At 42.9% G+C, this 25,858-nt stretch overlaps 2 protein-coding genes across 2 annotated transcripts in view; one reads left to right on the forward strand and one right to left on the reverse strand.

The window, feature by feature from the left end:
• dgkh (diacylglycerol kinase, eta) overlaps nt 1-18,204 on the reverse strand; it is a gene marked incomplete at both ends in the record, with an annotated part of 52,303 nt that extends 34,099 nt beyond the window's left edge. Inside the window, 4 exons of the mRNA XM_079231342.1 lie at nt 2,158-2,316; nt 3,559-3,669; nt 16,808-16,972; nt 18,157-18,204. Of these exons, the coding sequence (XP_079087468.1) occupies nt 2,158-2,316; nt 3,559-3,669; nt 16,808-16,972; nt 18,157-18,204 (483 nt within the window). The remainder of the gene's footprint in view (nt 1-2,157; nt 2,317-3,558; nt 3,670-16,807; nt 16,973-18,156) is intronic.
• A 1,293-nt stretch (nt 18,205-19,497) lies between these two features.
• vwa8 (von Willebrand factor A domain containing 8) overlaps nt 19,498-25,858 on the forward strand; it is a gene marked incomplete at its 5' end in the record, with an annotated part of 53,344 nt that continues 46,983 nt past the window's right edge. The window contains 4 exons of the mRNA XM_079230844.1: nt 19,498-19,636; nt 21,177-21,254; nt 21,370-21,500; nt 22,153-22,263. Coding sequence (XP_079086970.1) covers nt 19,498-19,636; nt 21,177-21,254; nt 21,370-21,500; nt 22,153-22,263 — 459 coding nt within the window. The remainder of the gene's footprint in view (nt 19,637-21,176; nt 21,255-21,369; nt 21,501-22,152; nt 22,264-25,858) is intronic.

The raw sequence follows: 25,858 nt of genomic DNA on the forward strand, positions 1-25,858 counted from the left end.
AAGGAAACGGCAGATGTGCATTCCTCTCAGCTGTTGCAGGGGTTATTGTGACCATTTGGTTATATTTAAACATATTTAAACTTGGTAGACATAGGTTATGTTTTATGATGAGGAAATGAAAACTACAACTTGCCTCATTATTGTCATCAACCCCTTCAGACATACATATGTTCCACTTACTTAGGTCATATCCCGTGCTGAAATAAGGCGAAATAAAAAATCTGAACTATTGCAACTATTGTACACTACAATTAAATAAAACATTCTTACTGTTTTAACCATCTCATCTTAAATACATTAATAGGTAGGTTTATTATTTTGATGTTTTCACACAAGTTGTAGATAGAAATAAATAAAAGTAAAATCAAAATCCTGTGTATTCTTCATTGAAATATTCTTCAAATTACCTTTGAATATGGTGAATTTAGCATGTTAATAATAGTAGATCCATTTAAATATTCCGAGGTCTGCATGAACAGAAAGTCATATTTAAAAAGGTAAACTTAAAGTTGTGTCTTAAGGTCAGATCTTGACATCTATAACACACAACAGCGACTGTAAGCCGTCGCTGCTGTGAGGATTTCCCTCCGCAGTTTCCTTTGTTTTGACTCTGCACCTAAATGAGAATCGTGCGTCTCACAGGACAGTGAACGCTGATGCGCTTTATTGGCGTTTCTATGTGGCGGCGGAGGAGCCGGAGCCGGAGCCGGAGCCGATTCTATGCAACACAGCAGCAGACAAGACGAGAGAGGAGAGCCGGAGACGACAAACAGGAACATGAAATCCTAACGGGACCGCGATGCGTACGGCGCGCAGCTGAGCTCTTAAAGGGCCGCAGGCCAGAGAAAAAACCATGGCGTCAAAGGAATGCCCTCTGACTCTGTGTGTGTGTGTGTGTGTGTGTGTGTGCGTGGGAGGAGTGAGCTGCTGCAGCTGTCAGAGGGATTGCCCAGTTAACGACGCTCTCCCCAGGCCTGGCTGGAGAGGGACCCCAGCCAACGCGTACCGTGTGTGTGTGTGTGTGTGTGTGTGTGTGTGTGTGTGTGTGTGTACGTGTGTGTGTGTGTGTAGAGGGAGCATGTGTCTCAGCACTTCCACATATGCCTTCAAGTGCGCACGAATGTGTGCATGGAGTGTCAGCCAAGAGGGCCTAAGTATGAACGACATGCCAACACACACACACACACACACACACACACACACACACACACACACACACACACACACACACTGCACCCCTTTTGTCACGGCGCTCTTGGCTGCTATACCATTGCATCACATGTGCGTATGTATGTGGGCGATAACTTCTCTACGGTTCCTTTGACACACTGCTTCTCCCTCTAACTCACTCACCACACTCGCCCCGTGTGTGTGTGTGTGTGTGTGTGTGTGTGTGTGTGTGTGTGTGATGATGGGGGGGCACACAACACGCTCCACTGTCTTGAGGGAAGCGGTAATGAAAGCTGACAGGGAATGGTGGACAAAGGCAAGCGTCCAGACCCTCTGTAACCCATAGATCCAGAGCTCAGCTCAGCGGCTGCATCTCAACAAGCCTCCTACCTCCTACCTCCTCCGATTCCTCTCTCCTTCCGCTTTACCCCGAACCGCCAAGGCCTGAACATGTTGTTTACTGTTTGTAGGAGAGAGAGAGAGGGGAGAGGAGGCTGATAGGACGAGCTGCAGTGCTGAGATGTAGCCTCCCTGATGGATCAATGAGGAGGTCAGGCTTCCTCAGCACAGGGCAGCACAGCCAGCCAGGCCACCTAGGAGACACCGGAGTGGACGGACATGTAGGGAATGGGCACTTATCTATCGAGGCAAGCGTCAACACACAGTGTAGAGCAATGAAAGCCATGGTAATCCAGGCGTGGCCTCAGATTCTGTACACGTGTGTTCTGTCGGTTGTTTCTATACTTTATATATATACAGTGCATCAATGTCATATGGTGACACTGGACAATTCATCCAAGAAGAGTTTCATTTCCTTCAATTCACCTTCCCCACTGTCCGAATTACCACCTTTTTTTGCTCCGATAAAGATATTTTTGACTTGACCCAGGAGCTCCATGTGACATGAACGCAGCACTACCATGTACAGGTGAATGGTTAAGTAGGGGATGCTTAAGCTGCTCTGGACCCTGGCTGTGCTGTGCTGACCCGGATTCTCACTAGGCCTTCCTCAGATCCGCTGGCACCCAGAGGTGGAGCGTCGCGTCGCGCGCCCGTCCAGCACACGGACAGAACTCGCCAGCACACGCGACTCCGGGACACTCTGCGCAGCGCCCGCTCCTGCCAGTGTGCCAGGGCGCTGCCAGACTAGTGCGCGTGCACACACACACGTACACATAAACACACACACACACACACACATAAACACATGTTCAAGACCAGGAAGATTAGAAGCAAAAGGGGAAAGAGATTAAGAGGAAAAAGTCCAAAACAAAAAATGTCCTTAAAATACTTTAGATATGTCATGAAACTCATAATCAGCATCATAAGTATCCGTCTACAAGAGGGAGCTTGGTGGATTACATTAAATATGGGAAAATATTAAACTACAACCAGCAGCGGGTTAGCATAGCTTAGCATAAATGCTGCGAACAGATAGTCTGGCTCTGTTCAAAGGCGACAAAATACCAGCAACTCTAAAGCCCACTAATTAATACATCATATCACCGGACCAGTTGCTAGGAAACCAGCAGATGCTGCAGGAAGTTACTGGTCCTGAAAAACAATGAACTGACGTGTTACTTAGTGTGCTTTGAAATATTTGTACAGAGCCAGCAGCTACCTCCTGTTCCTTTGTGCTAAACTAAGCTAAGCTAAGCTAAGCTAGCTGGCTCGGGCTACATGTTGGCAACGGAAGAGCCGTTTTACCCGAGCTATCCAGGCGCGTTAGCGAGCTTTAAACGTTGAATTCAAACGGTTACAACCATCACAATGTCTGGTTTCTGCACATTTAATTTTTTTATAATCTTCAGAATTTCGAATTTTCGACAGGTGACCGTGTTGTGGTAACTTTTAGCTAGTTGTTCGAAGTAACTTAGGTAAGAAACACAGATGAGCACGCATTTAAAATTGATCGGTGGCTTTTACAAAGACAACTACACGTTCTGGTCGTGAGAGTCACAGCGGCCATTTTGAAACCCAACCGACTTGCATGCTCCTACTTTATCGCAGGTCTAATGCTACGCGCCAGGGCTTTCTCCGCCAAATACATGTCAGTATATATCTGCTCAAGTATTCGACCCACTCACGGAACCTGGAGAGTCAATTTGTTTTGCTTATTTTTGCTCAATGTTTAGCTCACATGCCGTTGCACTTCGTACTTACTGTACGTTGCCAAACCGCGTTGTGAACAAACTCCAAAAGGGCTGTTTACTGTACGGACACGAGAGGGGCGTCGACCTCATCTGACTCGGCAAGAGAGCTAAAATATTCCTTTCAGAAGGCCCGCTTGTCTCTGAACCTGTGAAAGCTTTGCCTCCAGACATTTAAGAAAATCTTTCCAACTTTTCCGACTCGTGTGTTGAACCCGGACACGACAGGGAAGCTCACCTTGGCGTCTTTGGCGTAGTAGAGCGTTCGGCCTCTCAGTTTGAAGTAGCGCTTTTTCCACCTCTGGAACGAGCTGGTCTGTTTCAGCAACAGTCCCTCCTTTATACTCGTCTGGAGGGAGGAGAGACACAAGAAACTAAGTTTTACAACTTTTATGGTTCCATCAAAAAAATAACACAAAGTCTTTCTGACGGACGCAGACCACCCTCTTGGTTTTATCTACAGGAAACTATTAAGATAAAAAAAAGTGTGTACTGTTTATATGTGTGTGTGTGTGTGTGTGTGTGTGTGTGTGTGTGTGTGTGTGTGTGTGTGTGTGTGAAACTGAGCAACAATTTCATGCATGGGATAAAAGGAATAGGCCAAAGAGTGGAGAAGAAAGGAAACCCATTACACACACACACACACACACACACACACACACACACACACACACACACACACACACACACACACACACACACACCGTCATTTCTCTGAAGAGCTATAAACACACATCACTCTTACTCAACCCCCTTTGCCTGGGCCAGAGAAAGGGAGAAAATAAAGAAAACGAACGACGGACGTAGAAGTAGAGAGAGAAAAGAAAAGAGAAAGAGGTGTGTGTGTGTGTGTGTGTGTGTGTGTGTGTGTGTGTTTTCGGGGGGTTGAAGGGCGAGGACGACGTCCCATTGACTGCCTCTGCTGCTTCGGCCATCTGTTGAACTCGGAGGAACTCGACTAAACACAAATATGTCTTCTACTCTACTGCAAGTTTGACAGTCTAAAAACAGACATGCATCATCAGGTAATCACTTCATGAACGTTCCACCGCACAGCAGGAACATTTCATGGTCGGTTTGGAAGCGAGGAAGAGGAGGAAGAAGAGGAGGAGGAAGAGGAGGAGAAAATGCTGCAAAGGCTAAAAGGACTTTCTACTTGAGTGAAAACAATGGAATTGTGATTAGAGTTCTAGTTTACTGAGTATGAAACAAAAATGTCACACTATTTCTGGTGAAATATTAAAGTAGGCTAACACTGGACACTGCGGCGGCATAAATATCCCACAATGCAATGTGCTAGTGGCGGACAGCTCTGCAACGACAATAACGTATGTAGGTGTAAGATTCCACTTTGCTAGATAGTCCATACCTCCTGTTCACTCAAACAAAAAGAGAACAATGGAGAAAAACTGTGATGCAGCATTTTGTTTTCGTGGGGATAGATCGTGACTTTACCGACATTTATTTAAATGAAAATATTAGAGATTGCCACTTTAAAAGAATGATGGAAAAACAGAAAGATATGATACAGAAATAGGATCTCCCTGTCTCCTATAGAGCCAGGATGTGTGTGTGTGTGTGTGTGTGTGTGTGAGTGTGTGTGTGTGTGTGTGTGTATGTGTGTGTGGGAGTCACATCAAATCAAACCATGCATCTCTCCTTGGGCGACACAGTACACACACTCATCATCATTACGACCACCATCATCTTGCACGCATTAACACACACAAAACACACACTGGGCATACAGAACAAATACAGTGAGACATGGAACAGTGGACATGGGAAAGATCAAACACACACACACACACACACACACACACACACACACACACACACACACACACACACACACACACACACACAAACACGCCCACGGATGGAAATGTGGTGTGGAGGAACATCATTCTCTCTGGGCACACAGAGGAGAGGTGGGGCACACACACACACACACACAAAAAAACACACACACACAGACACACACACACACACATGTAGAGGCTATTTATAGCGAAGGAAGGCTGCTCTCTGAGGGGAGAATTACAAACAGAGACAGGGGCCCGAAGCTGACATCCTGCCCACCAGCTGTGTCAACTTAAACACAGAAAACACTGCTAGTCCGCGCTACGCGCTGTATACACACTCTCTGGCATGCCTCAGCGGATGAAGCCGGCACACACACACGCAGCCAAAATGTATGTATCGCAAACGATGAAAAGAGTTGCAGTCAAAGTGTTAATTTTACTGCTTCACTTCAGGAGCTCCTACAGGCTCGGTTCACCCAAAATTTGGGTGAACAGATTTTCTCAATTACCCCTGTGTGTGTGTGTGTGTGTGTGTGTCTAGGAGTGTCAGTGAGTGCAGTAGATTTACTCGCTACGGTCTTGTCTTTTTTTTTGTCGGAGGTTATACCTCGACCGGTGGAATACAAAATGGAAAAAAAAACGCCACAATTTAAAATAAGAATGGTCTTTTACGTCAAAAACCGCACTGAGGAAACTACAAATTGCCCGGGAAAGAGCTGCAGGAGTCGTCTTTACGCCGCCCTATAAGAACAAACACAGGTCGCATGCATCGTAATCGCTTTAAACTTCTAAATTCTTCGGCAACAGAATTGCGTAAAACCCCCCAAAATTACTCCACTAGAACAGCAGATGAACACCAACGTATGTTACCGCTCCCAAAATCAAATGCCTTAAAAGACCCACAGTGGTTCATCACGCCATCGATCATCGGAACAGCTCCCCTCTTTACGCGCACGTCCATCCAACAGCAAGTCCTCATTCAAATACCATTTAAGGATGAATTATTCAAGCAGGTGATCGATAGTCTGGTGTTGGTAGTGTGTAATGGTTTGCTCTCGTTCCCCAGCGATGGCCCTCGAGGCTGATTCATACGACTACTTAATTAAAGATGATGTAAGTGACTGTACGAGGAATGAATGGGAACAGCCGCTTTCTGCGTGTAACACAATTAGAGGTGAATAGAAGTTGAACACAAGTGTGTGTAAAATGAACTGGATGTCGGCACCTCGGAAGATTATATGGTCCATTAACATCAGCTAATGGGGATCCTTTTTACTGAATGAATAAACGATTAATTGAGCAAATAAGTAAAAGGTCTATTGTTAAAAAAAATATGTTAGCCCCTAGTTTCTACAGTGTTTCTATTTGAGAAAAGGTTCAACCAGTTCCAATCAGGTTCCTGGAATATGTTGACCGTGATGTAAATTGACATTAAATCTCATTATTGCAACATAAATTAAATTACTGTCAAATGAGTTGCAATGGGGTATAAATGCATAAATCACAGAGGCAGATACAGTATCTCAAATCCTGGCTGAATAAAACAGAATCTAAATGATCTGCCTTGCTAAATACCACGAGAGATGAGAGAGTAAATGTGTGTTTTTTTGGGGGGTGATCCTTAAAAGTGTGTTGCACTTTCATCAAGTCAAAATCAAAGCAGCACTGGCTGAGATATCCAGACACGTTAAGCTTCAAAAACACTAGATCCTACACTTCCCATTATGCAACTTGATAGCATCTTTCATGACACCCTTTCACCCCAGTTTGTATGTCAAATAGGGATCATTTCAGAAATGTCCCTTTGTTCATTGTCTTACATTTTAAAAAGCTCTCTATAAAGCCAGACAAAATGTTCTTCTGTAACTGCCGTACTCGAGTAGGGGATTGAAGTGGATTGGCCCTTTGAGAGGAGACATAGAGAGGATCCTCGGTGGAATTCAAGTAGGTCCATCTAAAAAGAAGTAAGGCCTACTTTAAGTTCAGTATAATGAAGCACTTGCGATTCAAATTCAAAACAACACAAATGTTCCTGTAAAGGTCATTAGTGTTGTCTGTTGAACAACAACAGGAAGAGGGCACACTGCAAGTTCTCTGACACAGCCGTCTACCTACATCAATTCCCTGCTCCGGTACGGCCTGAAGACCAAATTCCTGTGGAGGATTAAGGTGAAATACCTAAATACTCACTACCCTACAAGGGCTTTTAGCTGCTTCCCCGCGACTGCAATCAAAGTGGGGCTGAAATACAGCAGCAGGGCAGATGATGTCATCCCCTCATTTAAACACGTTGGGCTACAGAAGGAAAGCGAAGGTTTAAGAGTCGTGGACTGAACGGGCCTAATGGGCACAGGCCCGGGGGTCCACAGTGTAGGAGACCCCGCTGGTCTTTAACTACAAGACTTCACTCAAAGACACACGTATCACCCAGGAAGATACACAAAAAGACTACAAAGGGACCAAAACAGCTACAAAGATACCCAAAGAGACTCATGACGATGATGAAAAGGTGCAGAACAACCTCAAAGAGATGCAAAATGACAAAAAAGAGACACAAAAAATAACAAGACAACTACAGAGAGATGAAAAACAGCTGCAAAGAAACTTAAGAGACTCACAAGGAGTATGAAAAGGTGCATAACTACCTCCAAGAGACACAAAATTACTACAACAAGACACAAAACAACCTCAAGGAGGTGCAAAAAGACCAAAACAATTACAAAACAACTACAAAGAGACACAAAACAACCACAAAGAGAGACAAAGTCACTACAAAGAAACTCAAAACAACCTCAAAGAGACACAAAATCACTACAAAGAGATGCAAAACAACCTCAAAGAGACACAAAATAACCTCAGAGACTCAAACTAACCTCAAAGAGACACAAAATAACCACAAAGAGACACAAAATCACTACAAATAAACGCAAAACAACCTCAAAGAGACTCAAAATCACTTCAAAGAGACACAAAATAACCTCAAAGAGACTCAAAACAACCTCAAAGAGACTCAAAATCACCTCAAAGAGACACAAAATAACCTCAAAGAGACTCAGAATAACCTCAGAGACACAAAACAACCTCCAAGAGACACAAAATGACTACAAAGAGACACAAAATAACCTCAAAGAGACTCAAAATAACCTCAAAGAGACTCAAAACAACCTCAAAGAGACACAAAATGACTACAAAGAGACGCAAAACAACCTCAAAGAGACACAAAATGACTACAAAGATACTCAAAACAACCTCAAAGAGACACAAAATGACTACAAAGAGACGCAAAACAACCTCAAAGAGACACAAAATGACTACAAAGAGACTCAAAACAACCTCAAAGAGACACAAAATGACTACAAAGAGACGCAAAACAACCTCAAAGAGACACAAAATGACTACAAAGAGACTCAAAACAACCTCAAAGAGACACAAAATGACTACAAAGAGACGCAAAACAACCTCAAAGAGACTCAGAATGACTACAAAGAGACGCAAAACAACCTCAAAGAGACACAAAATGACTACAAAGAGACGCAAAACAACCTCAAAGAGACACAAAAGCACTACAAAGAGACGCAAAACAACCTCAAAGAGACACAAAAGCACTACAAAGATACACAAAACAACCTCAAAGACACACACGATGACCACAAAGGGACCCACAACAACCACAGAGTGATACTCAATGACTTAAAAGAGACACAAAAGAGCGCGTTCATTCCTCATGTGAACACAACACACGGTTTAAGAACCCCCGTGGACGCAGTCGCTCACAGTCTCCTACTTGAACGTACACACACATTTCAGGCCGAGCGGATGCTTGGACGACTAATCCGACCGTAATACGAGGAGCACAGTGGTGACGGAGAAGTTTAACGAGCACCTTGTGACAAACACACACGGAGTCGGTGACTGTGCCGTGTGCTTTAAGCCGGGGGGTCGAGTCCCGACACAGCAGAGAATGAGCTCTAGTAGTATTCAGGGATTCAGGCAAGCACTTCTCAAGGTCCCGAAAACCAAAACCTACAATCTTAGTTGTTCACGTTAATGCAATTGCAAAAAATAAAGTTTATGATTTACTTTATAACCACAGCAATCAATCATATATATATATATATATATATATATATATATATATATATATATATATATATATATATATATATAATGTTTTGATCATGATATGAAACAATATGATGGGATCGTTTCATTTACACTTTTAAAGGATTTTTGGTTTCCATGACTTCCAAACTTGACTATGTAAGAGATTTTACTAATTTAATAACCCAATTTTATTTTATTATTTTATAAATAACATTATACATTTTAATTATATTATTTTATAAATAATATAATACATTTTAATTAGATTATTATAATAAATTATACATAATTTAATGTATTAATTAATACATAGTATAATGTACTCATTATTTTTATTTTATTCAATAAGTTTGTGTTATTATCGAATGTCGCGATCCAGTCTTTGGACCCGTTTAGATGAAACGCCAGATTATGTTGAAAATCCATCTTTAATATTATAATTTAACTTCTAACCTTGAAGCCATGACAAACTTTGTACGAACCCGACAGTATTAACTCGAAGTATTGCTTGTTTTAATCTCCCGGGAGAAAACACTGCGACCACCCAGAGCGCACAGTGGTCGCTTTGTGCTTCACGTCATCTTCAGCAAAGCGACACAAATTCCTCGCAGCCCCTGTTTGGAATGACGGCGACTGAGAGGACGTCCTGCGCGGCGTGGAATAGAAAGGTTCAGCCTCTGAGCCGCCGAAGTCCCAGAAGTAGAACTCACATCCTCTCCGCCCCGGCCCGAGCAGCCCCGAAGCGCCTGTGCTCCAGTTGGAACGTTCTATTTTCTATTTTGTCCCTCCTTGGCCTCCATAGTTCCTTTCCTTGTCTTCATCTCCTTCCTGTTGCCAAGTAGGCCAGAAGTGATCTATAAATAGCCGCTCTGCTTGCCTCCTCCGCTGCACCGCTTCTCTCTTCTGCTAAATTGTGAGACACAGAGCGAGTCCTGTGCCAGAGAGAAATGAGTAACCTGAGAGCCATGTACCTCACCCCCCCCACACACACACACACACACACAGACTTATACAATGAACAAAGGTACAGGCGGTTCAAATGGGTCCAGCAGCTGTGCTTGGTGGATAAGAGCGGAGCAGGAGTTCCCTGGGAGGCTAAACGAAGTGAGCAGAGCAGAGCGTCGTCAAACAGCTAATCCCCGTCGCTCGTTCTCACAGCACGCACCTCATCATCCATGAACTGAAGCCCGGGCTAACTAGACTCACCAATAGACTCCCTTATACCCAGCGGTCCAGCCTCTCTCTCTTTCTCTCTCCTGCGTGTCCTAAACCAATTAGCAGTCCCTTCTGGGCCTCGCTGAGGCTTCTATCTAATTAATCTGATAAAAAAAAGAAATCCTTGACTTTCCACCTCCTTCTTTAAGGTCCGCTTAATTGTTTTATAAGTGTTTTAATGCAAAGAGCAAAGGTTGAAGATTTCTCCAGATGAAAAGCCTTTTAGAGAAGAACAGGGCTGCTAACATAGTCCTTAATATTGGTGATCCACTTCACCTTTAAAATATAGTTATAACATAATATTGGTGATCCACTTCACCTTATATAATATAGTTATAACATATAATATTGGTGATCCACTTCACTTTTAAATCACGGTTGAAAATAGACCAATGTTAAAAATTAAAGCCTCAAGTCATTCTGTGAAATGGTGACATGATACTCTGACTACTCTGTTGTCTTTAATGTCTTTTTTTATATTTGTCTTGTTTATTGTATATAATATGTATATATGTACGATGAGAGCTACGTGAAAGCGGAGTCTAATTCCATGTATGTGTAGACACACATAATAAATACATAATAAAGCCAATACAGATGATTCTGATGACGCTGCAATTCTCTTAGTGTCAATCCAAGTGTCCTGAAGCCTTCTTCAAATGTCTTATTTTATCAGATATTATAGACCAAATATCAAAATAGTTGCGGCAGATTGTTTTTCCATCAAGAGTATTATATTAATCGACTAATCTTGGTATCTCCAGACATAAATATTAGTTCCCCGAGTCGTCCGAAGCTCAAACAGGGAACGTGTTCCTCTTCTGCGTGACTCTGTCTCTGTGTTTACAGATGTTTACGGTCAACTGGGTTGAATCCAAAACAAAAACTGAAGTGTGTGTGTTTTTACAGGGGGGTTGCGTTTCCTATTTCTCGGCCAGACGCAGTGACTTACTGGAGTCTCGTGGTCACCGGGAGGTTGCCAGGCAACCGGCGGAGACTCCCAACACTGTATGGATTAAATAAACAAGACGGGCCGGGAGGGGGCGGGGCTTCCTACCCGGCTGCAGGGCTGCAATGAGGCCAACATCTTATATCCCGTTAAAAGTAATTTCATAACTCAATGATAATACATCACGACATAGAATGTTTTCTGGTAATTAATTAAATAAATAGTCTATATGGTAAAAATCGATTTTGTACCTAATTAAATACTTAGTTAGTCACTGCACATACTTATACACACTTCATGTACACTGCATATACTTTGCATTTTTGCACTTTCTTTATTGTTTAATTTTCTTAAATTAATATGCTCTGCTGTTCTGTTTTGTTATATATATATTGAGTATTTTTCATACCTTATATTGTTGTGTCTTCTATGTAACTTGCTTGCTACTCCAGCACTGAATAAAGTATACATCTATCTATCTATCTATCTATCTATCTATCTATCTATCTATCTATCTATCTATCTATCTATCTATCTATCTATCTATCTATCTATCTATCTATCTATCTATCTATCTATCTACTTGACAATGTACTGATTCTTTATTAATTGTAAAAGGCACATGGTGGAGCATTTAGGGGGATCTAATGGCAGAAATGGAATACGATATTAATATATATACATATATAGATATATGCGTTCTTTAGTGTATAATCACCTGAAAATAACAGTTGTGTACTCGCAACCTGAGAATGAGCCTTTTATACCCACATGCATGCTTCTACGGTAGCCCAGAAGGGACAAACCAAACACTGGCTCCAGATAGGGACATTGCCGTTCTCCAACATCCTGTGGCACGCTTGAGAAGTTGCAATCTGCAACCTCACCCCGAGATCTCGCCTAATAATGGACCCTACACCTTTAATTAAGAACTTTTGTCGCAAATAATGGAGGAAAAAACAAACATATTCAGGTAGACGCTGACTATGTTTACACGCTTGCACACACCAATACAGATCAATCAGATGAAGACAACAGTGTGACTTAACGACACTGGGCTATTCCCATTAGCACAATATGATTCCAATCTCTCACAGGGGCAACTAAAACTAATCCCTCTGGAAGACCAGCCATCCTGAGGCAGAGAGTCTCGGCCACCAAAAGGCTCTGTATCCCAAATATAAGGCCTCCACTAATGCTGCTGCTGAGCTTACACGTCGGGGCTTCTTCCCCGCCAACAGAGCAACTTCTCACTAACACAGAACCAGGGTCTCGCGGGGGGACACTTTGATATTTATCCGCGTCAGCTCGCCTGAAGAAGAATCCTATCCCCCCCCCCCCCCCCGTCTGGCAATTTCAACCCATGACTGATAAGACTTAAACGTCCGCGACTGAAATTGGTCGGTCCAGAAAGAAGGCCGCTTGCTTATCTGCCCTCGGCTTCAGCGGACGCAGAGAGAAGCCCCGCTGTCTTCGGGAATCATCCCACGCCGTTATTATCCGTTATACCTCCATTACTGACTCATTTGTCATCTCGGAGTAAGACTGCAGCGCTTGTGGAGCCAGAACAATCAAGTCTTTTATAGACCATAGCGCTGAATCTCTCTCTCCATTTCCTCCTCTCCCGTCTAGCTGCCTTTGCATATTTGTGCTCTCTGTCGGGTGTAATTGTTACTCTGTACCCTTCCTCCTCCGACTCCCACCACATGCTAAAACTTCACCGTGGTGATGGGAAAATTACAATCTAGTTGTTGGGGAAAGGGGTAATTCCCGTGTCTGCGATCTCCTTTGTGCCACTGGCCCGCGTACACAGTGAGTCGTACGCATGTCGAGTGGGCAAAGGGGGATGCTGTTGAGGCCAGCAATTTACACTCAATTACCTCATTAGATTCAGAATAGGGACTCAAACTTTACATCGCGCCAGCGCCTTGTTGGTTCACGCAACATAATTGTGTACAGTTACGATCTCTGCACGCGAGACTGACAAAGAAGGGGGCGGGGCCTAGAGATCCCCTTTATAGCGCTGTCTCATTCCTTCAAACCATCATCATGCGGCACATCTCCTGTTTAAGTATAGTCTCTTCGTAGTGCAAGTATAGTGCAAGCTTTCGGAAATAAATTTAAAAAAAGGAGGAACAAGTGTTTGCCTACGATTCTCTCGATAGGAAGTACAAGTCATCTGCGTGGGCACTTTGAGGAAGACGTGTTCCTCCTACTTGGGCTTACCTATTTGAGATATATGAAATTAAATGGGCAGTGGTCAGCATGTGGGTGTTGCAGGGTTCATACACATCTTGACCATTGTCTTTCCATGACTTTAAACCAAATTTCCGTGACCAAACATTTTGTGAAATCTCTAAACATGAAAAAGTGAGAAAAAACAATGAGAATACAACGCATACAGTAAACCTTAAATGACACAAATGAATAAGAGATAGTTTGATTAAGAGAATAAACATTTATATAGATGCCTGTATGTATGCCGGCTTATATTCTGAGCGTCTTTCTTTTAAAAGCATATTCATCATTTCAAACTCAGCGTAAATGAACGACATGAACACTTAACACATTTCCATGACTTTTCCAAAACTTTGGGGATTTCCAAGGACTTTTCCAGGCCTGAAAACAACCATTTTAGAATTCCATGACTATTCCAGAACCCTGTATTGTGTTATCTACCCAACGCTGCCATTTGGACCAGGTCTCTCTTGCAAACAAGTATTTAAAAAAAGACTTCCTGGTGATACAATATCCACCGATTGACTCAATCCAAAGCTATAATCATCCAAAATGTCCGCGTCGCTTCCCATCCATGTAACTCGCAGCGTGTCACTCCTTCCACATGGACCGAAGAGGAGAATCCTTCAACGATGCCTCATCCAAACCCCCGTCTTGTCTACCTGATCTGGATTACTTCACGGCCATCAGCTCTGCTTTCAATCACTCAGCTACGGTATTAGTCACAACTTTACAAGCTCTCCTCAGCACACCCTGAGAAGACAGAGAGGGGAGGCGGCTGAGTGAAAAAGACGATTCCACCTCGCATATTTGAGCACTGCGTAGTCGGATTGGACCAGATGTTTTTGTGTGTGTTTGTTCCTCTACGGCTGAAATGCATCGACAATAATAAGTGTAGCGCGGTCACGATGTGATGGAGGGAGGGAGAAACGGCGGCGTTTGGAGCACATATGATAAGGGCATCAAATTCCCTTCATGTGCGGTCAAATCCCATTACTTTCTGTCTGACAGGAGGAGAACATCAGGCAGGGATGAGCGATACCCAATCGCTCCTCTCTGCTTACGCCGACAGTTCAACAACAACAACAACTATTTCACATCTGCCAACATATTGATTTGCCATGATGGGTTTATAAGTGGCTATTAACGATGAAATGTGAGCTACAAATAGATTTTAGTTGCATCATTTACTGTACCGACTAGAGACGGAGACAAAAGGACGGCGCCCGAGTTACAGTTCACTTTTGTCAGGGGTGAAAACTTTCACTGTTCAAATATCCATGAAAAAAAAAACACATTTCAAGAATTTTACGAAGATTGTTGTTAAACAGTCTTGTTTTTCTCATTTATTCTATGAGAGAAAAAAAAAGAAAAAACTTGCTGGCTTTTGCTTCCCACTCCTTTTTCCAACATCTCCACAAAACGGACACTAAATGGACGGAAGATGTGGTCGTCTGTGGCAACCAAAGGACCAGAGAGATAGTGGACGGAGAGGGATGGACGCGGACAATGTGACGGCCAAGCGTACACATGCATGTCCACACACACACACACACACACACACACACACACACACACTGAGCAAACAACCCAGTGGAACAACACTCAGTGAGTCAGTGCCTGCATGATCCATTAGTAACTCAGCGCACACACACACACACAGATGAAAAACCTGCTGACCCACACGACAACTCTGAGACCTTTAGTAGCACAACGTGCGAAACACACCGATACAGTTTCAGTGGACGCGTTTACACTATTGTGCTACCGGCTCGCGCGGTTTCTCGTGTGACATGTAGGCTGCTGGATAAGGTTTTTAGGACAGATTAAGTCCATCTGGGCTCTCGGCCAGCCGACGCAATTAGCATCCCTTTCAGTATGTGTACTGCTCGTACTGCAGTCAGCGCGCTCCCCGTGACTCACAGCAACCTGACTTTCATGCACTTTTGTAGAACTCCTGCCGCAACAGGTGGGATGGAGAGTCACCGCACGCTCGGAAAAACAAACTTACAATCAAGAATCGGTCAACAAGCATCAGCTGGTTGGGCGACAGCGATCAGCTGGATCTGTGTTTACACTTCTTTATTACATCACCCCTTTAGACTGGCTCTCGATTGAGTGCAACATAATAACGCTGTGGCTGTCAACTGATGGATATCAATCAATCACAGCTTTGCTGATATATTATTTATCATGTATCAGGTTAAGGAACAACACATGTGTTAGTTTTATCCTCTCAGATGTGAGAAAAAAACAAATTTTCCAAATCAGACTTCATCAACTTTGGGTGTATATTTTATTATATATATATATTTTTTTCCAATTTAGTAAATGCATTGCAAAAAGTGATGATTTATATTTAAAACGTGCAGCATAGCCTCCATCCAGGAAACACTACACACCCATTCATTGGTGCGCGTGTGTGTGTGTGTAGGGGGGGGGGGATTTGCATATGAAAGGTATGGCCAGACATTCCAGGCCAGACACGTATCTAAATATACCCCCATTCTGAATAATGTAAACGGGGCAGTCAATAATTAAGTGGATCTATTGGTGTGGGAGGACGGCACTCATTTACTGTGTAAAAGACAAGTGGGCCAAGAAAGCTTAGGTGTCCGAGGTAAGACTGAGCGCAGCCTCCTCTTACTAAGTCCTGCACGTCAAACACAGGGACGGCCGACACTCTTGTTTTATTTGAGAAACTTATTTATTATCCAAGCTGATTTTTTTTTAAACTCCCCCTTTCCTATCCACACTCTCACATGCCGTCATGTCAACTATGTCAAAGTGACATTGTGCATGAAGAGAGGAGGAAATATGTGTTTGTGTGTTTTCTTAAAATACATCAAATAAGTTGTATCCTTACTGAAGTATGTTCTAACTTGGTAGGTACACACTTAAACTTCTTAAAACAATTTTAAAAAAAAAGAGTAGAATGCAACAGGTTTAAACTTTTGTTTGGTGCAATTTGTCTTCTTTTTCCGAGCAACATCTAAAAATAGATAAAGTCGTGGGCGTTTTTTCAGCCTACAAGAGGGACAAAGTAGGAGCCTTAATAAGACCACCATGGTCATGGTAGGACCTGCAGACAACAACCCCACACAACACAACACAGCAGTGCATGGCCGGCAGCAGGTAGGTCAGATAAACAGGACAAAGGGACGGCCGGGTCTTACCTTGCTCCTGATCTGGCCCGAGGTGGACACTTTCCGGATGAGTTTCTGGGGGCCTTCCTGCTCCGCTTCGCTGTCAGACGACTCGTCGGCGGCGCCGGAGCCGGAGACCGCCCCCACCACATGGGCATGGATCCCCGCCGCGGACGCCGGCCCTTTCTCCGGTTCCTGCCGAGGGGAGAGACACAACCAGTCGGGGTTAGCCTTGGCCCGGTCCGCCGCCGCTCCCTTCCTCTCCCGGAGGCGAGAGCTGCTCAGCGTCCGCGACGCGTCTCTCTTCGCTGTCATCTCGCGCTGCATGTCGAAGCTGTGTGTGTTTTTTTTCTGTGTGCGCGCCGGCGTGCGTATATGTGCGTGCGTGTGAGTGTGTGGGCTGGTAGGAGATGCATTGGGGATGTAGCATGTCGCGGCACAGTGGGGATGGGCTCCACAAAACGACCCTCCCTCCCTCTCTCTCTCTCTCTCCAGTCCCCGCGAGGTTGATGGCCGAGGCTCCAGCCAGCGGGGCCGGGTCCCACTGAGGCTAAAGCCCGCCTCATCCCGTCCGCTACCCGGCGGACATGTCCGCGGCACGGCAGGACCCTAGCGGCTGTTTTCACACGGATCACTGCACCCGAGCAGCGGCACAGCCAAAACAATGACAACTAAACTACTTGTATCAACTTTTAATGCGCATACATGTCACAATAAATCAATAAAAAGCTGCACACTCGGGGGAGTAACCATAGTATCGCCTATAATAATGGACACTTTTTATATGTATCTATTATGTTATTTTATAGTGACACGTGAGATAGTCAAGTCGTTTGTTTCACCCCCAAATAAAAAAAAAATACAAATCTTAAGATCTGATAGCGGCAGTCTAGATGCACAGTAAATATTGTTATTTTTGACGCGATTAATTGTCCATGCAGTGGGCTAGACGATGTGCATCGTACACAATATTTGATATGTGTGAGAAAAAAAATCCCCGCTGAACTCTTTCATCTGGCAATAAACGTCACCACGACTTGTCCCCAAAAAAATGCCAAGGAATGGAAATACAAATCTTTTTTAGAGCCATTTATATACAAGCTACCTTTTAAAAACAATAGTAACCAACCCTGCTTCCAACATGGAGACACCCTACAATGAAACGTGAACGCGATTTGAGTCGATACAAATCACAGCAGCGGGAAGGAAAACCCGCCACATTACGCATGATTTTACGGAGGATGAAACACCTCCAAAGTGTCAAATATAGTGAGAAACTCGCTCTCAGAGCACCGTAATAGGGTTTCTTCTGTGCAGAATCGTAGTGAAATGAGAAAAAAAAGAAGAAAAAAAAGTATCCAGTGTTGCATGTTACTAACCAGTTCCTCCCAGGCTGGGCTGCGGGTGTAATGGTAGACATCCTCCATAGTCCCGGACCTCTCTGTCCGCTCCGGGGAGAGAAAAAGAAACGAATCGGGGAAAAGGTGGAGGGACTCTCGAGCTGCCTCGCTGCCGTCACGCCGCTCATAAGCGCCGAAGAGACGGGGTTTAATTCTCCTTGTCGTTCCTTCACTGCCGCTCTCCTCCTCCTCTCTCTCTCTCTCTCTCTCTCTCTCTCTCTCTCTCTCTCTCTCTCCCTCTCTCCACGTGATAAATGTCAGACCCGCTTAAACTCCGCACGGTTTTGTTCACAGCCCGGTGGCGGGGATCACACGCGCACAAACTCGAGTTCGTGCGTGCAGCTGTATACATGTATATATGTGTGGGGCGTGCACGTGGATACGTCGTTTAAATTACGTCATCGATTTAGGTATATTGCCTTTGCTAATCCACGTGTGACTGTAGTTGTTTGTGTTCTCAAATGTGCTCTAGATGTACATATATCGACATATAAATATATGTTTTATTCGTGTTTGGATCTAGCAAGCGAACACTTATAACACAATAATAATAATGATAATAATAACAACAATACTAATAACACAACATAACAGCAGCATAATAATAACACATTATATAATATATGTTGTAAAATAAAAATAAATGATGATTATATTAATATAAATATTTAAGTTTGTATGGAAATTAAGATCCTTAACGCATTCCTGGAGAGAGAACATTAATATTATTCTGTTTTATTCACTATGGGAAAGTAACCCCAACCTCTGTTATAGTCGTATTACTAATGTTGAGTATGTTTGTTCAATCCCATTCGTCTCTAATATTTGTTTTATCATATTTGTGAGAGGGGAAAAGTTTCTAGTGCAAACACTGAGTACAATAGATATCGGTTTAAAAAAAAAAAAAGCTCATGGGTCTACAACCAGACATGGTTCTTCGGAACCAGGTTGTAGCCATGCCTGGTTGTTACGGGACTGAAGTGGCCACCGTGTTAGACAATACACATGTGTATGCAATGTATTTTTATAATAGTCGTATTGTTTTTTTTCCTCGTTTGTGTAAACATTCCTGGTAAATAAACGGTTTCTGATTCTGATTATTATACTACGTCGGAACGGTCGAAACTCAAAGGTAACAAACTCACTCCGGAAGACTTTAGGTCCCGGACCCGTTTGTCCCTCTGTTATTATCTTCCGACTCCCTCCAAAGATGAGCCGGCATATGTTATGAAATGGCTCCAGGCCCCTGTCAGGACACCGCTTGACACGAAGCCTGCGGGTTTTATTCCACCCGATGTGTCGGAAGGAAACAGTTTAAAGATGCACACGCAGATATTATGTCGCGGCTCGGGGGCGGCCGTCGCTGCCCGGAGAATGCGGCATATTTTGGGGGCTGTTCTGGGAAGAGACGGCTGGATGTGGAGAACTCATGAGGTCAAACTTATCAACACATCTTCAGGTGAGCTGCCCGTTTGTAACAAGTTGTCACTAAAACAGTGGACATGTTTGACATGTTTTAAATCTGAAACGGCATGTGTGCCATTAGCGCGGCTAGCTAGTAGGTCAAAGGTGAAAGCTACATAATTGACGTCAGGTTGTACCCAAAGACCCCACTTTTAGCCTCTCATGAACTAACTCATTATCGTCTTTAAATGTGAAACATATCCAGTGATCAATAGCAATATTAAGACACATATTTAAGCATTATTGTCTTGTCAAACAAACAGACACTAAACCAAACCTAAAGAAACTGCTCAGGGGCTTAAAGTCCCAAACCTGACTTGAAGGAACCAATCAAATCAGTCGAGGCTGACCTCACTTAGAGGTCAATTCAAGTTCAAGCAAGTCAGGTTCAAGTGATCAAGATAAATGACTTTGGACTTAGTAACTGTTTGTAACTAATTGAACTTTCACATTACACTTGTTTAAAGTAGTTATGTTTGTCTGTGCACTTTATTTTAATTGTATGTTCTATTGTAAATGTAATATGTTCCTATTTATTGCACTCTGTTTATTGTCTAATGTTATGCACCACCCGCCATGACAAATTCCTTGTATGTGAAACATACTTGGCAATAAATGGTTCTGATTCTGAATGTCTTGTGCCGAGGATTTAAGGAGGTTGTATCAAAACATGTTATTACATTGTAATCCTTTCAAGTCCCACGACCAATCCAAATAACTTTGTCTAGATCTGTGATCACTGTCATCTGACTCCACCCAAATGCACACACTTATTTGCTTGGATTACTTTAAGCCACATCACAGTGTCCCACATCATTTAAAGTGGACTTCTGCTAAAGAACAGCATTCATACTCGAGTATCTGGAATCCGTCCGCAGATTATGTGTGTACTTAAATTGACCTTTTGATAAGCCATGCCTGATTTGTTGGGTTCATTCAAGTCAGGTTTCTGACTGTAAGCCCCTCTTTTCTTAGCTCAAGTATAACCTTAATGATGTGTGACAATGAGCCATCGTGCACAACAGATTCTGTTCCACAATTTGTCACAGCAAGAAAAGAGCAGGTGTAAAAAACAAATGAATGATGGCTGTATTGTGTTGAGCTGTCCTGGGTCCTGGATTTGTGCATGCTGACTCACTGTCACACTTACTGTAACACTTGAGCAGAACAGAGTCATAGCTACTGCTACTAGTGACACTTGTGACAAGTGTGTCTGCTGGGATTAAGGCCTGGGAACTTAGAAGAGAAGCAGCTAAATGGAATTCAGCAGTCAATCGTTTCATTATTTACACCGCTGCGTGTCCTACTGTGAGAAAATGTCTTCCGAGAAAGGTTACATGAGGGGCACAAACCGGGGCTATTTATGAGCTAGCAATACATTAACCACAGTGTTTTTTTTTACTGTGTCAAAGGTATCATCCATGGCTAACACCAAATGCAAGTTAAATATCAATAGAAGCTGATATTGCACCGTCCTGATTGCCACTAGAATTTGAATAGTCCTCCTCAAGTGTTGTTTACCCCGATGTTTGCAGGCGACACGGTGACGATCGGAGAGATCTCCTACAAACTCAAGACTCCCAAGAATCCTGAGCTTGTTCCGGTGAAACACAGTATGTTGTTTCCTCTTTTAGAGACGTCTGTAAAAACACATGTTTGCTTGAAGATGGTGGAAACGGGTAAAACAAAAAGTGACTCAAACGTAATGGTTTGTTTGGGGTTTGCTAGTTTCAGACTCCTTACCCCAGACCGTGGTTCAGAACCTCCGATGGATCATGCAGAAAGACCTTTTGGGCCAGGATGTGTTCCTCATTGGGCCCCCCGGGCCGCTGAGGCGATCCATAGCTATGCAGTACCTTGTGAGTAAACTCGTAGATGGAGATTTGTGGTGTATTGATTTGGATGTGAAATACTTGAACTGTTTTTTTTAAAATATACTTTATTGGTGAGTATGCACAATATGACATACAGGGATCAGAGAAAAAGTATTTTTTGTGTTTGTGTTAATCAGTTTACAATAGTAAGGAAGAAAATAACAGGGAAGTAAAGCAAACAAACAAAAAGTAAACAAAAAAATAAGAGGAAATACAAATACTAATAAAAGTAAATAAAATACAATTAAAATAATGAATCAAAACACACAAACCCACCCACACACATGACCTTTACGTTCGTTCACATATAGTTTGTGCAATGAAATGTTTATTTTAAAGACATGACAAATTTGGAATTGAGGCAAAATTCCACTTAAAATGTCATCGTACTATATATCTTATATTGCAATCATCACAGACAGTTGCTGTTTCTTCTGGAGATGTAGATTATATATTCATTGTTTGTCTAACCCTTATTTTTGAATGAACTTTTCTCACAACTGGACTCTTGAAAAATGTAGTTATGGTTTTAAAACTCTGCACAAATTCTCCTCGCATTCTTATTTTACAACAAAAGCCTGAAACCTTTCCAAGCGCTTCTGGAGTTCTGAAGTTCTCCCCCCTTGTTGTTGACCAGGAGTTGACCAAACGGGAAGTGGAGTACGTGGCTCTGTCCAGGGACACCACAGAGACCGACCTGAAACAGCGGCGGGAGATCCGCTCGGGGACGGCCTTCTACATCGACCAGGTAGAGCCACTCGGTGCATTCGAGTACTTCTTTGGATTCATGCACTGTCAAGCAAGCGGGGTTCGAAATGAACCCACGTTGATGTACAATCTGCTTTTCCAGTCATTTGCCACACTAGCAGTGTGGTTTTCGGCACACTAACATTTGCATGTGAATGTGATGTGTGATCTGTCTACATGTGACCTCTCCAGCATGTATCAAGGATGCTGGAATATACTTATCAACATGTCAATGCTACACGTTCATGTTTTCTCACGCGCACGTGGCTGCAGACGTGTCATCCGGAAGTAAAGATCCAAAAACATCATCATCATCATCGTCGTCATTCTCAATCACACGAGGATTTAGAGCGTCTTGTAATACGTCTCTGGGATGCTGGCAGAGCCGCGTGACTGTGAGCAGCGAGTGCTACGCAGGACAAGAGAGAACCGGAGAAAACGAGAACAAATCCCATTTAAATCCACAACAATATGAGGTCCGTGGCTCATTTCCTGCTCATTACATCAAACTGAGCTGGTTTAACTCAAATATTTGTCTAGTTTTGACCTGACATTGGGTTTACAAAGGCCAATATTAACATTTGTTTTTCATTTTCCATAATGTTTTGTGTTTTAAATACAATAAAAAACACACAAATTTAGAACAATAAACAGTTTCTGGCTAAATGTCTGCGTACCACTGTGAAGAAATAATACGACCAATACTGACGGCCAGTTGTCATTAATTTGTCCGATGTTTCTTCCACTACTGAAGCACTGTGTGACTGTAATGTCAAACTTTGGGCATTCAGACACACACACACACACACACACACACACACACACACACACACACACAGTGGGGCCCTCCCTCGCCATTCCACTCTGTTCTTTTCCATGCCACCTTTTGATTGATCAAGCTTTATGCAAACGGGCGCCCCCGCGCTTTGTAAATCCAAGTAACCATGGAAACCAGCAGTTCCTCATTACCCCGATCCGGTTCTCCTCTCAGGAGAACTTTCTTGTCTCCGTTCATCGCCCGTTCATTTCTCACGGGGGCAGAAACGACGCTTACGGACAAAAACAAAACCAAAAAAAAAAAATCAAAATAAGCCTCGATCACGAAGCACCGGGCTTCAAGGAGCTGGCGGTGACGGGCGATGATGAGCTGAGATAATTAACAATTTCTCAGTCATGTCGCTACCCGCAGCTAATTAGCACATGGCTTCATTTGTGTAAAAATAAAACAGTTCAAACATAGACTCCATGGAAACAGGGTGACTTCTTTCACAATTTGTTCTCTGCACATTTATCCTTTAAGCTTTACTCACGAACCTCGACTTCTGCGGCTGCCGGCTCACCAGCTAACGTCTCATAATCAGAGGGATTATAGGACCATTTTATTCAGTGGTAAAGTTGTAACAGAAGAAATATAAATCATATGCACCCTTCTATGTTTTTTTGGGGGGGGTCCTGAGCAGCAAGTGTGTGTGTGTGGAGGCAATTCCTCAACCACAGATGATCTCTGTACTTGGACTGTAGCACCTTTTTTAAAGTAAATTATTCTTGAGTTTCACCCACATCCTCTTCCTGCCACCCCAACTCCTGTTTCCAAGACAGTTTGAAAAGTCGCTCGTGCTTCAGCTCACAAGCTTTGTCGTTCTCTTGAGTGCCTGATGGGTACTGTGATGGTGGCGCTCTCCTTAGCTCCTTAGATCATCGCCTCTGGGGGAAAAAACAATGTCAAAAACCACCTGCCCGACCCGCCACACGAGTTGCTGGATATATTTTTAGCGAACTGACCCCGGGCAAGCGAGCTATGCTTCTTGTTGAGCCCTGTATGTGTGCATGTGTATGTGTATGTGTAGAGGTTTCTCGGTGGGCGTAAGCATGCTCTACCGACTGAAAAAGACATATCTGTACTGCGCTTGGTTGCGTATAACCGGCACTGCACCGCAGCCGTTACTTCTGTGAGTGGTTTTTGTGATCTAATAGAAAGTAAGAAGGGGGCCTATTTATGTGCAAACAAGATTAAGCATTGGGGCCGTCACCCTGCTGATGTGGCACTTTTGTTTGGCTCTCGCTGATTTCTCTAATTTGATAGTTGTGTGACTCATAGTGATATTCCATTTACAAAAATGAATGTCAGGGTTCCATAAGAGGGAAAGCACTGACTCTGCAAATGTCTTAAAACCGTTGCTCGTGAAGAAAAACAGAGGCCTTTTTTTGTTGAATATAATTGCCTGTATTACCATTTTATATATATATATATATATATATATATATATATATATATATATATATATATATATATATATATATATATATATATTTGAACATATAATAATGAATTATTCTTCAGGAAAGTGACATACAGTTCGTGAGACTGAAAGTACATCACAGTCATAAATAGCATGTGAGTTCTGTCTGCAGTCCATTCTGGGGGATGTGGTGTCATTTTGTAGGCGCCACATAATATACGTGTACCTTGATTAGGCATTGTGCAATCCGCATCGTGGGGATAAAATATTGCACAAAAAACATATGCAAGCCTCTTTTAGTTTCACACACATCTGCATCATCAGCTGTGTCCCGGTGCCACACTACCTACCGATTGTTTTGCATGTTTTGAGAATGAAAAATATCCCAAAACTAAAATGTTCTATTTCACTTCTGGAGTGTATCTAGCAGCAGGCAGAATTACCGCTTCAAAAAGCAGTGACGCTCTTCACTCAACAGCTAGAAGCAGCATATTATCTGCTAGTTGTGCTTTTCAACACGTGCAGCTGACAATGTGCAGGTGTCAAGTAACAATAGGGGGTCGTGTGTTTGATTATTTTATATATATATATAACGGGATATTGTGTGTTATACAGATTGTAAAGCGCTTTGAGGCAAGTTTGTGATATTGGGCTATACAAATAAAATGTAATTTAATTATAAAACAAGCTGCGATGTAAAAATGTAACTGAATCAAAGTCATTGTATAAAACATTTTATACAATCTTGTCCAAAACTAAACAATAGCTAAATTAGCAACAGCTGATAGCAGAACCTACGGTCAAACCTAAACCGCGGGCCCATCGGCACGATACTCGATCCAGTCCGTTTCGCGCCGATATAATAATAATAATTTTATTTATAAAGTACATTTCGCAGACAAAGTGCTGGTACAGTTTAAAAAAACGCAGTAAAAACACAGTAGAAGATGGAGTAAAAAACACAATGAAACAAGTAGTGAAAAATAAATCAATAAAAACAAATAAAAAGCTGGTCATTTCAGGCGATATGAGATATCAGTCGGTGTATCCCTCGGCCCAAACGCTCTGAATGGTTTCATTGCTTCTGTAGGACACGGTAATATATACGTACTTTCTTTCTGTTTCCTGCAGCGAGGGAAAACCAGGCAACCCCCTTTAACTCCCCGAGGAATCATTTGCCTCCCACCTTCTCATTAAAAAAAATGAAAGCAGGTGTCCATTGTTTCCATGGAAACAGCTCATGAATAGATACAGCGTTATTGGCGGCGCTGACGGGTGTGAAGGTTTTGCTTATTTCTGATCTTCCTCGAATCAAATGGAATTCTGTGCCATTTAAGGAAGTGCTTTTTAAAAAGA

This window comes from Taurulus bubalis (assembly GCF_910589615.1).
Source record: "Taurulus bubalis genome assembly, chromosome: 15".
Lineage (NCBI taxonomy): Eukaryota > Metazoa > Chordata > Actinopteri > Perciformes > Cottidae > Taurulus > Taurulus bubalis.